General features: G+C 39.5%; 1 protein-coding gene across 2 annotated transcripts in view; it reads left to right on the forward strand.

The window, feature by feature from the left end:
- Positions 1–1,013: 1,013 nt before the first annotated feature.
- NRDC (nardilysin convertase) overlaps positions 1,014–13,974 on the forward strand; it is a 102,794-nt gene continuing 89,833 nt past the window's right edge. Inside the window, exon 1 of one of the 2 annotated variants that reach the window (XM_027537272.1) lies at positions 1,014–1,551. In XM_027537272.1, coding sequence (XP_027393073.1) covers positions 1,211–1,551 — 341 coding nt within the window. In that variant the 5' untranslated portion in view covers positions 1,014–1,210. The remainder of the gene's footprint in view (positions 1,552–13,974) is intronic. The other variant, XM_027537270.1, reaches the window with a different exon arrangement.

The following is a 13,974-nucleotide window of genomic DNA, read 5'->3' on the forward strand; positions in this document are numbered from 1 at the left end:
TTGGAGAAGACTCTTGAGAGTCCCTTGGACTGCAAGGAGATCCAACCAGTCCGTCCTAAAGGAAATCAGCCTGAATACTCATTGGAAGGACTGATGTTGAAGCTGAAACTCCAATACTTTGACCACCTGATATGAAGAGCTGACTCATCTGAAAAGACCCTGATGCTGGAAAAGATTGAGGGCAGGAGGAGAAGGGGGCGACAGAGGATGAGATGGCTGGATGGCATCACCAACTCGATGGACATGGGTTTGGGTGGACTCCGGGAGTTGGTGATGGACAGGGGAGGCCTGGCGTGCTGCGGTTCATGGGGTCGCAGAGTCGGACAGGACTGAGCGACTGAACTGAACTGAACGCTGTGAACTCTCATCTGCGAGGGAGCTAAAAAATGTTTTCGCACAATAGAGTGAACACATCTACACCTGTCTTTTAAGCACTTTCTAGGCCTTGAAGGCGAGCAGCACTAATGTCTGGCAGGCTACAAAAAAGGAGACTCAAAATGACTATTTCTATCGTTCAGCTCAGCTCCAGATGCCGCTGCCATCCGGCGGCAGAAAAATACTTCCGGCGTTCTGCTTTTAACGTGCTGAGTCACTGCCAAAGTCTCCACCCCAGGTTTGAGAAGCAGGATGCACAAAATATGACATAAATGGTGGGGGAAAGGCTGGGGGATTTTCTCCACTCGCTTACCAGTTTTCGCCTCAGGGCAATATTTTCCTCTGAGCCACAGAGCCCACTCAGTTGCTACCTCAAACCCCCTCCACGCTTACGTCATAAACGCTGCGCAGCAGTCCTGCGCCCTTCTCCCGTCGGCCAACGCGCCGCTCTCTCCGCCTCTTCTTCTTCGCCCCTCCTACCTCTGGTTTCGAAAAGCTCGCTGGGTGCTTTGAGAATCCGGCCCGGTCTCTGGCTCCTTTTTTTATTCCCTGTTCCTATTGGTTGGTTACTTGCGCGTGACTGCTCTCTTGCCTTATGATTGGCTAATATCAGTTGCGTCATCGACGGTCAGGAGGGTGGGGGGGATGAGGGAAGTTGGCTTGAGGGAGACCGGATTGGGGGAGGGGTTCAGGCCTGTCCACCTCAGCGGCTGCGGCAGCAACAGCGCCGGCGGCCACCGCCTCTGGAACGCGGAGGAGGAGGAGCGGCTGGAGGAGTAGGAGGAGGAGGTGGACCCTAGGGAACGGCATGCCCAGCGTTCCGTCTTGGTAGTGAATGCTGAGGAGAGTCGCGGTAGCTGCAGTCTGTGCCACCGGGAGGAAGTTGTGTGAGGCCGGGCGGGAGCTCGCGGCGCTTTCGAGAATAGAAGCGCGGGGTCGGTGTGAAGACTCGGCGGCTGCCAGACACTTTCCTACACTGACCATGCCTGGAAGGAACAAGGCGAAGTCCACCTGCAGCTGCCCTGACCTGCAGCCCAATGGACAAGATTTGGGCGAGAGCGGCCGGGTTGCCCGTCTGGGAGCCGATGAATCTGAGGAGGAGGGACGGAGGGGGCCTGTCAATAATGCCGGAGACCCTGAGATCATTAAGTCTCCCAGCGACCCCAAGCAATACCGGTAAGGGAGGAGGCGGGCGTCTCTGTTCCCGCTGTGGTCACTTCTTTTATCCTAATCTTCCGAAGGAGCATCAGGGGCACTATTTCCCACGCCAAAAACTTGCTTGGATGGAGGTGGCAAGGGCAGTTAGGGGCATCTATGTGGTGTCAGCTCTAAGAGGGGGAGATGTTGGGTTCCACCGGGAATCAGGAAGTTAGAATGGGGAGGGTTTGTTCGAGTAGTTTTGACATTCTCTCAGGCAAGAATGGAGGTTTTTCTTTCCTTTTTTTTTTTTTTAAACTTCTTATTTTGTATTGGGGTATAGCGGATTAACAGTGTTGTAGTAGTTTCAAGTGAACAAACAAGGAATTCAGCCATACAAATGCATGTATCCGTTCTCCTCCAAAACGCTCACTTATCCAGGCTGCCACATAATGTTGAGCAGAGTTCCATGTGCTATCCAATATCTTGTTGGTTATCCATTTTAACTATAGCAGTATGTACCTGACTTTCCCAAATTCCCTTTTTCCACCAGTCAGCCATAAATTCGTTTTCTAAGCCTATGAGTTTCGGGTTTTTTAAGTTCATTTGTATTTTTTTTTTTTTAAGATTCCGTATATGAGGGCTATCATATGGTATTTCTCCTTCTCTGACTTCACTCAGTATGACACTCTCTAGGTCCATTATTTCACTCTTTTTAATGGTTGAGTAATATTCCATTGTGTGTGTGTACTACGTCTTTTATGCATTCCTCTGTCCATGGACATTTAGGTTGCTTCTGTGTCTTGGCTGTTGTAAACGGTGTTGCAGTGAACACTGGAAGTGCAAGTATCTTTTCAGACCATGTTTTTCTCTGGATATATGCCCAGGAGTGGGATTGTAGGGTCATATGGTAGCTCTGTTTTTACTTTTTTCTTCCATCCTATTCAAGAATGGGGTTTTTCTGAGGAAGGCAGGCTGGATGGTCAGGGACACTTGGTATTATATTTGAGGAAAGGTTGAAGGAGCTGGGGATTTTAATTCTGAAGAGGATACGTAAGGGGCATAGTGTCACTATCCACAACTACTTGCTGCTGCTGCTGCTAAGTCGCTTCAGTCGTGTCTGACTCTGTGCGACCCCTTACATGGCTTGAGGTGCCTGTAATTGAAAGGGGTAAAACTAATGGCTGGAAGTTACTAAAGGATCATGTAGTTTCACTAAAAGAACTTAGGTATTAGAGTTGGCCTAAGATGAGGTAACTTATTTCCATGGGTTGTTTCTCATTGCTAAGAATGGTTGGGTGCCCTCTTCTAAGAATGTATTAGAGAGATCTTGAGTCTCATTTGGGTGAGTCAGAGAAGACTTGTAAGATTTCTCCCAATCCTGAATTTTCCAATTTTTGGTTTATACCATAATCCTCTAAACATCTGTAATAACAATCCCCACCTAAATATTTTCTTCACATGTAACTTATTCCATAGAATGCCATGACTATAATGTATTTTATTTATTTATTTATTTTTTTAAAATTGTAATCAACTTTGTTTATTCCTCAATCTCATATCCACTTTTTTAATCTTGTTTTTCCATCCTTTCCTTCAGCCAGTAGATAGGAACACAAAATTTTGATTTGAAAGCAATTAGTTCCAAAGTTTTAATTTTAAAAATGTAACAACATCAAACACTGTGAATGTATTCACACTGAATTGTACACTTACCATGGTTGAAAGAGTACATATTCTGTTGTATATATTTCTACCACAATTTTTTAAAGGACAAAAGTTAACAATATCGATCACAAGAGGTTGCTACCTTTAATCCTGACCCTGTGCATTAATACTTTTGTAGTACCCTTTTCTTTTTTACATGTATGGATATTGTGTATACTCCAATAACTGTAAAATGGCAGAGGTGATTTATAATTTCTATCTCCTAATAATACTGCTATTTAAAGAAATATAAACAGCAGTTCACAGAATGCGGCTGCCACTGAAATATCAGAGATATTGTTTTCTCTATAAAGAATTTATTTTTTATCATCAACTGATTTGGATAATGGTTTAGAGTGTTTTCTGGGTATCCTTTCACCCCAAAACACTTTGTGATATTTTCAGTAGAGCACTGTGCGTGTGTGTGCATGCTCAGTGGCTATGTTGATGTCCGACTCTTTGAGACCCTGTGACCGTAGCCCGCCAGGCTTCTCTGTCCATGGGACTTCCCAGACAACAATACTGGAGTGGGTTGCCATTTTCTTCTACAAGCGATGTTCCCAACCCTGGGATCAAACCCAAGTCTCCTGCATTGCAGGCGTATTCTCTACCACTGAGCCACCTGGGAATCCCCAAACAGAGCATCATCCCTGCCTAAATAACACATGAGGTCTATTTTCAGCCCATCTAAGTGTAGCATATAACCACATTCCTTAAACAAAGGTCTTTGTTTTACCCTAAAAAAATTTTTTTTTTCTAATTTTATTTTATTTTTAAACTTTACATAATTGTATTAGTTTTGCCAAATATCAAAATGAATCTGCCACAGGTATACATGTGTTCCCCATCCCGAACCCTCCTCCCTCCTCCCTCCCCATACCATCCCTCTGGGCCGTCCCAGTGCACCAGCCCCAAGCATCCAGCATCGTGCATCGAACCTGGACTGGCAACTCGTTTCCTACATGATATTTTACATGTTTCATTGCCATTCTCCCAAATCTTCCCACCCTCTCCCTCTCCCACAGAGTCCATAAGACTGTTCTATACATCAGTGTCTCTTTTGCTGTCTCGTACACCGGGTTATTGTTACCATCTTTCTAAATTCCATATATATGCGTTAGTATACTGTATTTACGTTTTTCCTTCTGGCTTACTTCACTCTGTATAATAGGCTCCAGTTTCATCCACCTCATTAGAACTGATTCAAATGTATTCTTTTTAATGGCTGAGTAATACTCCATTGTGTATATGTACCACAGCTTTCTTATCCATTCATCTGCTGATGGACATCTAGGTTGCTTCCATGTCTTGGCTATTATAAACAGTGCTGCGATGAACATTGGGGTACACGTGTCTCTTTCCCTTCTGGTTTCCTCAGTGTGTATGCCCAGCAGTGGGGTTGCTGGATCATAAGGCAGTTCTATTTCCAGTTTTTTAAGGAATCTCCACACTGTTCTCCATAGTGGCTGTACTAGTTTGCGTTCCCACCAACAGTGTAAGAGGGTTCCCTTTTCTCCACACCCTCTCCAGCATTTATTATTTGTAGACTTTTGGATCGCAGCCATTCTGACTGGTGTGAAATGGTACCTCATAGTGGTTTTGATTTGCATTTCTCTGATAATGAGTGATGTTGAGCATCTTTTCATGTGTTTGTTAGCCATCTGTATGTCTTCTTTGGAGAAATGTCTATTTAGTTCTTTGGCCCATTTTTTGATTGGGTCGTTTATTTTTCTGGAGTTGAGCTGTAGGAGTTGCTTGTATATTTTTGAGATTAGTTGTTTGTCGGTTGCTTCATTTGCTATTATTTTCTCCCATTCTGAAGGCTGTCTTTTCACCTTGCTAATAGTTTCCTTTGATGTGCAGAAGCTTTTAAGTTTAATTAGGTCCCATTTGTTTATTTTTGCTTTTATTTCCAATATTCTGGGAGGTGGGTCATAGAGGATCCTGCTGTGATGTATGTCGGAGAGTGTTTTTCCTATGTTTTCCTCTAGGAGTTTTATAGTTTCTGGTCTTACGTTTAGATCTTTAATCCATTTTGAGTTTATTTTTGTGTATGGTGTTAGAAAGTGGTCCAGTTTCATTCTTTTCCAAGTGGTTGACCAGATTTCCCAGCACCACTTGTTAAAGAGATTGTCTTTAATCCATTGTATATTCTTGCCTCCTTTGTCAAAGATAAGGTGTCCATATGTGCGTGGATTTATCTCTGGGCTTTCTATTTTATTCCATTGATCAATATTTCTGTCTTTGTGCCAGTACCATACTGTCTTGATAACTGTGGCTTTGTAGTAGAGCCTGAAGTCAGGTAGGTTGATTCCTCCAGTTCCATTCTTCTTTCTCAAGATCGCTTTGGCTATTCGAGGTTTTTTGTATTTCCATACAAATTGTGAAATTATTTGTTCTAGCTCTGTGAAGAATACTGTTGGTAGCTTGATAGGGATTGCGTTGAATCTATAAATTGCTTTGGGTAGTATACTCATTTTCACTATATTGATTCTTCCAATCCATGAACATGGTATATTTCTCCATCTATTAGTGTCCTCTTTGATTTCTTTCACCAGTGTTTTATAGTTTTCTATATATAGGTCTTTAGTTTCTTTAGGTAGATATATTCCTAAGTATTTTATTCTTTCCGTTGCAATGGTGAATGGAATTGTTTCCTTAATTTCTCTTTCTGTTTTCTCATTATTAGTGTATAGGAATGCAAGGGATTTCTGTGTGTTGATTTTATATCCTGCAACTTTACTATAGTCATTGATTATTTCTAGTAATTTTCTGGTGGAATCTTTAGGGTTTTCTATGTAGAGGATCATGTCATCTGCAAACAGTGAGAGTTTTACTTCTTCTTTTCCAATTTGGATTCCTTTTATTTCTTTTTCTGCTCTGATTGCTGTGGCCAAAACTTCCAAAACTATGTTGAATAGTAATGGTGAAAGTGGGCACCCTTGTCTTGTTCCTGACTTTAGAGGAAATGCTTTCAATTTTTCACCATTGAGGATAATGTTTGCTGTGGGTTTGTCATATATAGCTTTTATTATGTTGAGGTATGTTCCTTCTATTCCTGCTTTCTGGAGAGTTTTTATCATAAATGGATGTTGAATTTTGTCAAAGGCTTTCTCTGCATCTATTGAGATAATCATATGGTTTTTATTTTTCAATTTGTTAATGTGGTGTATTACATTGATTGATTTGCGGATATTGAAGAATCCTTGCATCCCTGGGATAAAGCCCACTTGATCATGGTGTATGATCTTTTTAATGTGTTGTTGGATTCTGATTGCTAGAATTTTGTTAAGGATTTTTGCATCTATGTTCATCAGTGATATTGGCCTGTAGTTTTCTTTTTTTGTGGCATCTTTGTCAGGTTTTGGTATTAGGGTGATGGTGGCCTCATAGAATGAGTTTGGAAGTTTACCTTCCTCTGCAATTTTCTGGAAGAGTTTGAGCAGGATAGGTGTTAGCTTTTCTCTAAATTTTTGGTAGAATTCAGCTGTGAAGCCGTCTGGACCGGGGCTTTTGTTTGCTGGAAGATTTTTGATTACAGTTTCAATTTCCGTGCTTGTGATGGGTCTGTTAAGATTTTCTATTTCTTCCTGGTCCAGTTTTGGAAAGTTGTACTTTTCTAAGAATTTGTCCATTTCTTCCACGTTGTCCATTTTATTGGCATATAATTGTTGATAGTAGTCTCTTATGATCCTTTGTATTTCTGTGTTGTCTGTTGTGATCTCTCCATTTTCGTTTCTAATTTTGTTGATTTGATTTTTCTCCCTTTGTTTCTTGATGAGTCTGGCTAATGGTTTGTCAATTTTATTTATCCTTTCAAAGAACCAGCTTTTGGTTTTGTTGATTTTTGCTATGGTCTCTTTTGTTTCTTTTGCATTTATTTCTGCTCTAATTTTTAAGATTTCTTTCCTTCTACTAACCCTGGGGTTCTTCATTTCTTCCTTTTCTAGTTGCTTTAGGTGTAGAGTTAGGTTATTTATTTGACTTTTTTCTTGTTTCTTGAGGTGTGCCTGTATTGCTATGAACTTTCCCCTTAGGACTGCTTTTACCGTGTCCCACAGGTTTTGGGTTGTTGTGTTTTCATTTTCATTCGTTTCTATGCAAATTTTGATTTCTTTTTTGATTTCTTCTGTGATTTGTTGGTTATTCAGCAGTGTGTTGTTCAGCCTCCATATGTTGGAATTTTTAATAGTTTTTCTCCTGTAATTGAGATCTACTCTTACTGCATTGTGGTCAGAAAAAATGCTTGGAATGATTTCTATTTTTTTGAACTTACCAAGGCTAGCTTTATGGCCCAGGATGTGATCTATCCTGGAGAAGGTTCCATGTGCGCTTGAGAAAAAGGTGAAATTCATTGTTTTGGGATGAAATGTCCTATAGGTATCAATTAGGTCTAACTGGTCTATTGTATCGTTTAAAGTTTGTGTTTCCTTGTTAATTTTCTGTTTAGTTGATCTATCCATAGGTGTAAGTGGGGTATTAAAGTCTCCCACTATTATTGTGTTATTGTTAATTTCTCCTTTTATAATGTATTTTAAAGAGAGATTATATTGTCCAACTTTATTTTAAAGGTTGAGGAAACTGAGATCCAGAGAGTTTGCTTCTTTCTTAAAATTACACACCTAAATAATTATAGAATTGATATGAACACCCTGTCTATCTGACACCAAATCCAATGCACCATTTACTGGTTTTTATTAAGTTTTTATTCATATTAAGTTGGAAGCTGAAGCACTCTGATTTTTAATTTGTTTTATGCCCCTACATTGTTAGAGCCGGAAAGAACCTTAGAGATAATCTTTTTCACTCCCCATCACCCCCAGCATATAGGTGACTGAAACTAAAGTAGAGAAAGAAGTGTTTTAAGCCCTAAATTGAAGATAGGCCTAATTTCTTCCTTCAGTCTAAGTCTAGAGATTAACAGAACACAGCTCTTTATACTGTTTTTCCCAGGCGATAGGTCTTTATGAATAGACCAGATTTTCCTTCCTTCTCATCAAAAATGTGGTTATATTAGAGCTAGTTGAAACTTTGAGAAAAGTTATTTAGTTTTTGCCATCCAGATTAAATAATAGCTTCAGGTTTTGTTTTTTTTTTTTTCTATATAAACTTACATAATATTAGGTAATGTTTATAGAAAGTACTCTGTGTGTCAGATATTGTTCTAATTGCTTTCAATATATTCATTTAATGACCTCATTTTTGGCAAATTCGTTTGAAAAATGCTAAAGTCTTACAGTGTGCTATGCATTGAGATATCTTTAAATCTTTTCTGAAACGTGGTTGAATATAACTTAATAAATGATATTTTATTCTGGGTCAGTCAGTCAGTTCAGTCGCTCAGTTGTGTCCAACTCTTTGTGACCCCATGAATCGCAGCACCCCAGGCCTCCCTGTCCATCACCAGCTCCTGGAGTTCACTCAGACTCACGTCCATCGAGTCAGTGATGCCATCCAGCCATCTCATCTTCTGTCGTCCCCTTCTCCTCCTGCCCCCAATCCCTCCCAGCATCAGTCTTTTCCAGTGAGTCAACTCTTCGCATGAGGTGGCCAAAGTACTGGAGTTTCAGCTTTAGCATCATTCTTTCCAAAGAAATCCCAGGGCTGATCTCCTTCAGAATGGACTGGTTGGATCTCCTTGCAGTCCAAGGGACTCTCAAGAGTCTTATTCTGGGTACTGGGTATATAAAGATGATTAAGACAGTCCCTGCCTTCAGGGAGTTTGCAGTATAGTAGAGGGACATAGACACATTAGAACGATATAATTAGAGCACCAGAGTTTTATAGAAACCATAATAGAAGCATGTGCTGGGTATAGCAAGGAATAAAGTGAGAAGTAAAACTCAACCTGGGGAGAAAGTTAGTAAAAGACTTCAAAGAGAAGATAATGCTTAAAAGGTATTCTTTGAGTAGTTGTGGCAGTTCTACATTTTTGTGGTCTTTTTTTTTTATTACATTTTTGTGGTCTTTTGTCAAATCACTGTCCTTCTTAGTGTCTCAGTTTTCTTATTTTAAAGTGAAGGGGGTTAAGACTAGCAATGTTTTCCAATAACTTCTTCTTTCAAAAGAGCAGGTCCACGTTTATCTGTTCTATATACTAAAGTTTTCAGTTAGACTTTTAAAGGAAAGATTTTGTTACTTTAAAATAAAGTTGGGAAACCTAGATACTAGATGGTTTTTAAAGATTTACCCATCCCAAAGTTAAATTCTCTGAATTTTGTAACCAGAAGTAGACAGGAGGTATGTGCAGCAGAAGAGCTGAATTATCCTTCCAGGACCTGCTCAAATATTATCTCTGTGAAGCCTTTCCAGACGGAATTAATCCTGCCTTTCAGTGTATTTCACTGGGACTTTAAACATGATCCATTATAGTTCACATCCATCGTATAATAATTTATCTTTTGAATGTGTGATTAAGTACCAGATGTGGACTTGATTAGAATATTTTGTTGAAAATAACACCTTGAAATAATTGTTTACCAATCTGCATTAAGTAATCAGATCAGATCAGATCAGTCGCTCAGTCGTGTGCGACTCTTTGCGAACCCATGAATCGCAGCATGCCAGGCCTCCCTGTCCATCACCAACTCCCGGAGTTCACTCAGACTCACGTCCATCGAGTCAGTGATGCCATCCAGCCATCTCATCCTCTGTCGTCCCCTTCTCCTCCTGCCCCCAATCCCTCCCAGCATCAGAGTCTTTTCCAATGAGTCAACTCTTCGCATGGGGTGGCCAAAGTACTGGAGTTTCAGCTTTAGCATCATTCCTTCCAAAGAAATCCCAGGGCTGATCTCCTTCAGAATGGACTGGTTGGATCTCCTTGCAGTCCAAGGGACTCTCAAGAGTCTTCTCCAACACCACAGTTCAAAAGCATCAATTCTTCGGCGCTCAGCCTTCTTCACAGTCCAACTCTCACATCCAAACATGACCACAGGAAAAACCATAGCCTTGACTAGATGGACCTTTGTTGGCAAAGTAATGTCTCTGCTTTTGAATATGCTATCTCGGTTGGTCATAACTTTCCTTCCAAGGAGTAAGCGTCTTTTAATTTCATGGCTGCAGTCACCATCTGTAGTGATTTTGTTTTTTTGGTTTTTTTTGTAGTGATTTTGGAGCCCATAAAAATGAAGTCTGACACTGTTTCACTATTTCCCCATCTATTTCCCATGAAGTGGTGGGACCGGATGCCATGATCTTCGTTTTCTGAATGTTGAGCTTTAAGCCAACTTTTTCACTCTCCACTTTCAATTTCATCAAGAGGCTTTTTAGTTCCTCTTCACTTTCTGCCATAAGGGTGGTGTCATCTGCATATCTGAGGTTATTGATATTTCTCCCTGCAATCTTGATTCCAGCTTGTGTTTCTTCTAGTCCAGCGTTTCTCATGATGTATTCTGCATATAAGTTAAATAAACAGGGTGACAATATACAGCCTTGATGAACTCCTTTTCCTATTTGGAACCAGTCTGTTGTTCCATGTCCAGTTCTAACTGTTGCTTCCTGACCTGCATACAAATTTCTCAAGAGGCAGATCAGGTGGTCTGGTATTCCCATCTCTTGAAGAATTTTCCACAGTTTATTGTGATCCACACAGTCAAAGGCTTTGGCATAGTCAATAAAGCAGAAATAGATGTTTTTCTGGAACTCTCTTGCTTTTTCCATGATCCAGCAGATGTTGGCAATTTGATCTCTGGTTTCTCTGCCTTTTCTAAAACCAGCTTGAACATCAGGAAGTTCACGGTTCACATAATAGCCTGTGGAATTGTACTTCTCTGTGTAATTTGTTTTAAGCTTTTTTGAAATGTTAATCATATCTCCAGGAAATTTCTTCTGCTTTTTTTTAAGTGATCTGTATAAATGCTTGATAAGTGTTGATTTCCTTCTCTTCTGGAAGGATTAGGGACTTTTGTTTTTCCTGTGAAGTAAGCACTGAGGTCTACCTAAGTGGTCCTCCAAGAAGTTGTAGGGGAAGAAGTGGGAAACATAAGGAAAGCCTTTAGTAGTAAAGGTTTGAAATAGTGTAGAGAATGATTTAGGTATACTTAAGAAATACTAAAGAGAGAAGTTATGAGTTCTTGAGCATGAAAATTGTGTAAGTAAAGCATTATTTTAAGATTAAGCAGCTGCTGCTGCTAAGTTGCTTCAGTGGTGTCCGACTCTGTGCGGTCAACCCCATAGACGGCAGCCCGCCAGGCTCCCCCGTCCCTGGGGTTCTCTAGGCAAGAACACTGGAGTGGGTTGCCATTTCCTTCTCCATAAGATTAAGCTAGTAGTAGCAATGGCGCCCCACTCCAGTACTCTTGCCTGGAGAATCCCATGGACGAAGGAGCCTGGTGGGCTGCAGTCCAAGGGGTCGCTAGGAGACAGACACAACTGAGCGACTTCACTTTACTTTTCACTTTCGTGCATTGGAAAAGGAAATGGCAACCCACTCCAGTGTTCTTGCCTGGAGAATCCCAGGGATGGGGAGCCTGGTGGGCTGCCATCTATAGGGTTGCACGGAGTCAGACACGACTGACGTGACTTAGCAGCTGCAGCAGCAGCAGCAGCAGCAGCAGCTTAATCAGTAGTAGCTAAGATCACAGGATGAGGCAAGACTGTTTTAAGAGGTAATTATAATTGTGTATTGACTGGTGTAGTGTTTCTCTAATTGATGTGTTCCCCTGTTCACTCTTTTTTGCTTTCCTCTTATTAACCCAGTGTTTGCTAGGCTGAAAGTTTAGAATCCAGAGTTCAAGTCTGTTTTGCTCACTCACAGCTTCTCAGATAGTATTTGTGGAATGTATAAATGCCCATATGCCAGACATTTTCACAGAACTCCTGGGAATAGTCTGCTGGAAACTTTTAAAATCAAATTTGTATCCTGGCCAATTTTTTAAAAAAAGAACTCAATTTTCAGAGGAAACAAGTATGAATAGGCAGGTTACAGAGAAAAAAATGTGTTGTACAAATAATAATAATAATATGAATAGTGATATTGTAGTATGTTTAATTCATATAAAAGCTTGTGGCAGTTGGCATATAATAAGCATTCAGATATTAGCCATTATTCTTTTAATATGTTCACAGTTATTAAATGATATTTACAGCACTGTAATAGCAAAAAAATTGGCAATAACTTTATAGTCCATTCTTTGGCTAAAAATTGTTACACCATTCTACAGTGAAAACAGTATATAGCTATAAGAATAGATGGTTTTATATATCAATATGGAGAAATGTCCCATGGTTTACTGTTGAATGAAAAAAGCCAGTTGCAAACCAAAATATATTGTACAATTCCATTTTTAGAAAGAAAAATACCCTGGAAAACAACACTTCACATTATATATTTACCTAAAATATAATTTTCTGTGTTTAGATATGCACAGAAATGATATTAAGCAAGCTCATTTCTAGAGAAAAGTAGAGATTTGACTTGAGTTGTTTACTTTTTAGTAATTAAAAAAGATTGATCAATAGACAAAGTATTATTTGTTTCTTGAAGGAAATTTAGATAAGAAAAAATTTTAATTTCCTACAATTATTCCATCCAGCACTAACCACTGGCAATGTTTTTTATAACCTTATTTCTTTTTTGCTATGCAGTTGTAATTTATAGTTTTAAAATGGTATAATACTATATTTAACAAATGTGTGAACATTTTTTTGTTGTGCTTTTCAATGTTTTGTGTAGTTAGAAGTTCAAGGTATAGATATATCATAATTTAATCATTAGCATTTTATAGTTTAGATTGTCAGATTTTAACTTAGAAATCTGTTTATTCTCAACTGAATCCTTTGGTGTAGACTCAATCATAATGGATTTGATAGATATGTAGGATAACTCTTGGTGATCTGGCTTTTTTTCTGGGATATTCTTTAATCGGGAGAACTGGCAGACAAGAAGATGGTTTGTTCTGGGACTTCCACTCTGACATAGGTCTTATATTCATACTGGTTCCTAGAATGAAGTCAGTCATTAAGCCTGTCCAACTCAAAGGAAACTGAGTAGATTATAATCCCTTTCTAGTGTGTGTGTATTTCTCTCTCTCTCTTTTTTTTTTTTTTGTGGCAGGGATGATGGGCTTAGTTATATGGTTGGACTGGAATTAATTTGCAGAAAGGTTGGAAATTGATTGTAGTTTGAAAAGTTCACCTGGTACACTAGAGATGTGTTTATAGAAGTTTTATATTTTCATTACCACCACCACCAATGATCTTAATTCTCCTAATAATAACTGGTATTTGTTGGATTCTTACTAGGTACTAAAAAATTTATATAATATCTCATTTAATCTTTATAGTAACCCTATTCTAAAAATATGCTACTGAGCAAGTACTGAGCACTAACTAGACTATAAATGAATTGTATTCTCTCATTTGGTTCCTTCTAAGAAAAGCTGACTGTGGCTCAGATCATGAACTCCTTATTGCCAAATTCAGACTTAAATTGAAGAAAGTAAGGAAAACCATTAGACCATTCAGGTATGACCTAAATCAAATCCCTTATGATTATACAGTGGAAGTGAGAAATAGATTTAAGGGACTGGATCTGATAGAGTGCCTGATGAACTATGGACAGAGGTTTGTGACATTGTACAGGAGACAGGGATCAAGACCATCCCCATGGAAAAGAAATGCAAAAAAGCAAAATGGCTGTCTGAGGAGGCCTTATAAATAGGTGTGAAAAGAAGAGAAGCGAAAAGCAAGGGAGAAAAGGAAAGATACAAGCATCTGAATGCAGAGTTCCAGAGAATAGCAAGAAGAAATAAGAAA

Source organism: Bos indicus x Bos taurus, chromosome 3 (genome assembly GCF_003369695.1).
Source record: "Bos indicus x Bos taurus breed Angus x Brahman F1 hybrid chromosome 3, Bos_hybrid_MaternalHap_v2.0, whole genome shotgun sequence".
NCBI classification, from domain to species: Eukaryota; Metazoa; Chordata; class Mammalia; order Artiodactyla; family Bovidae; genus Bos; species Bos indicus x Bos taurus.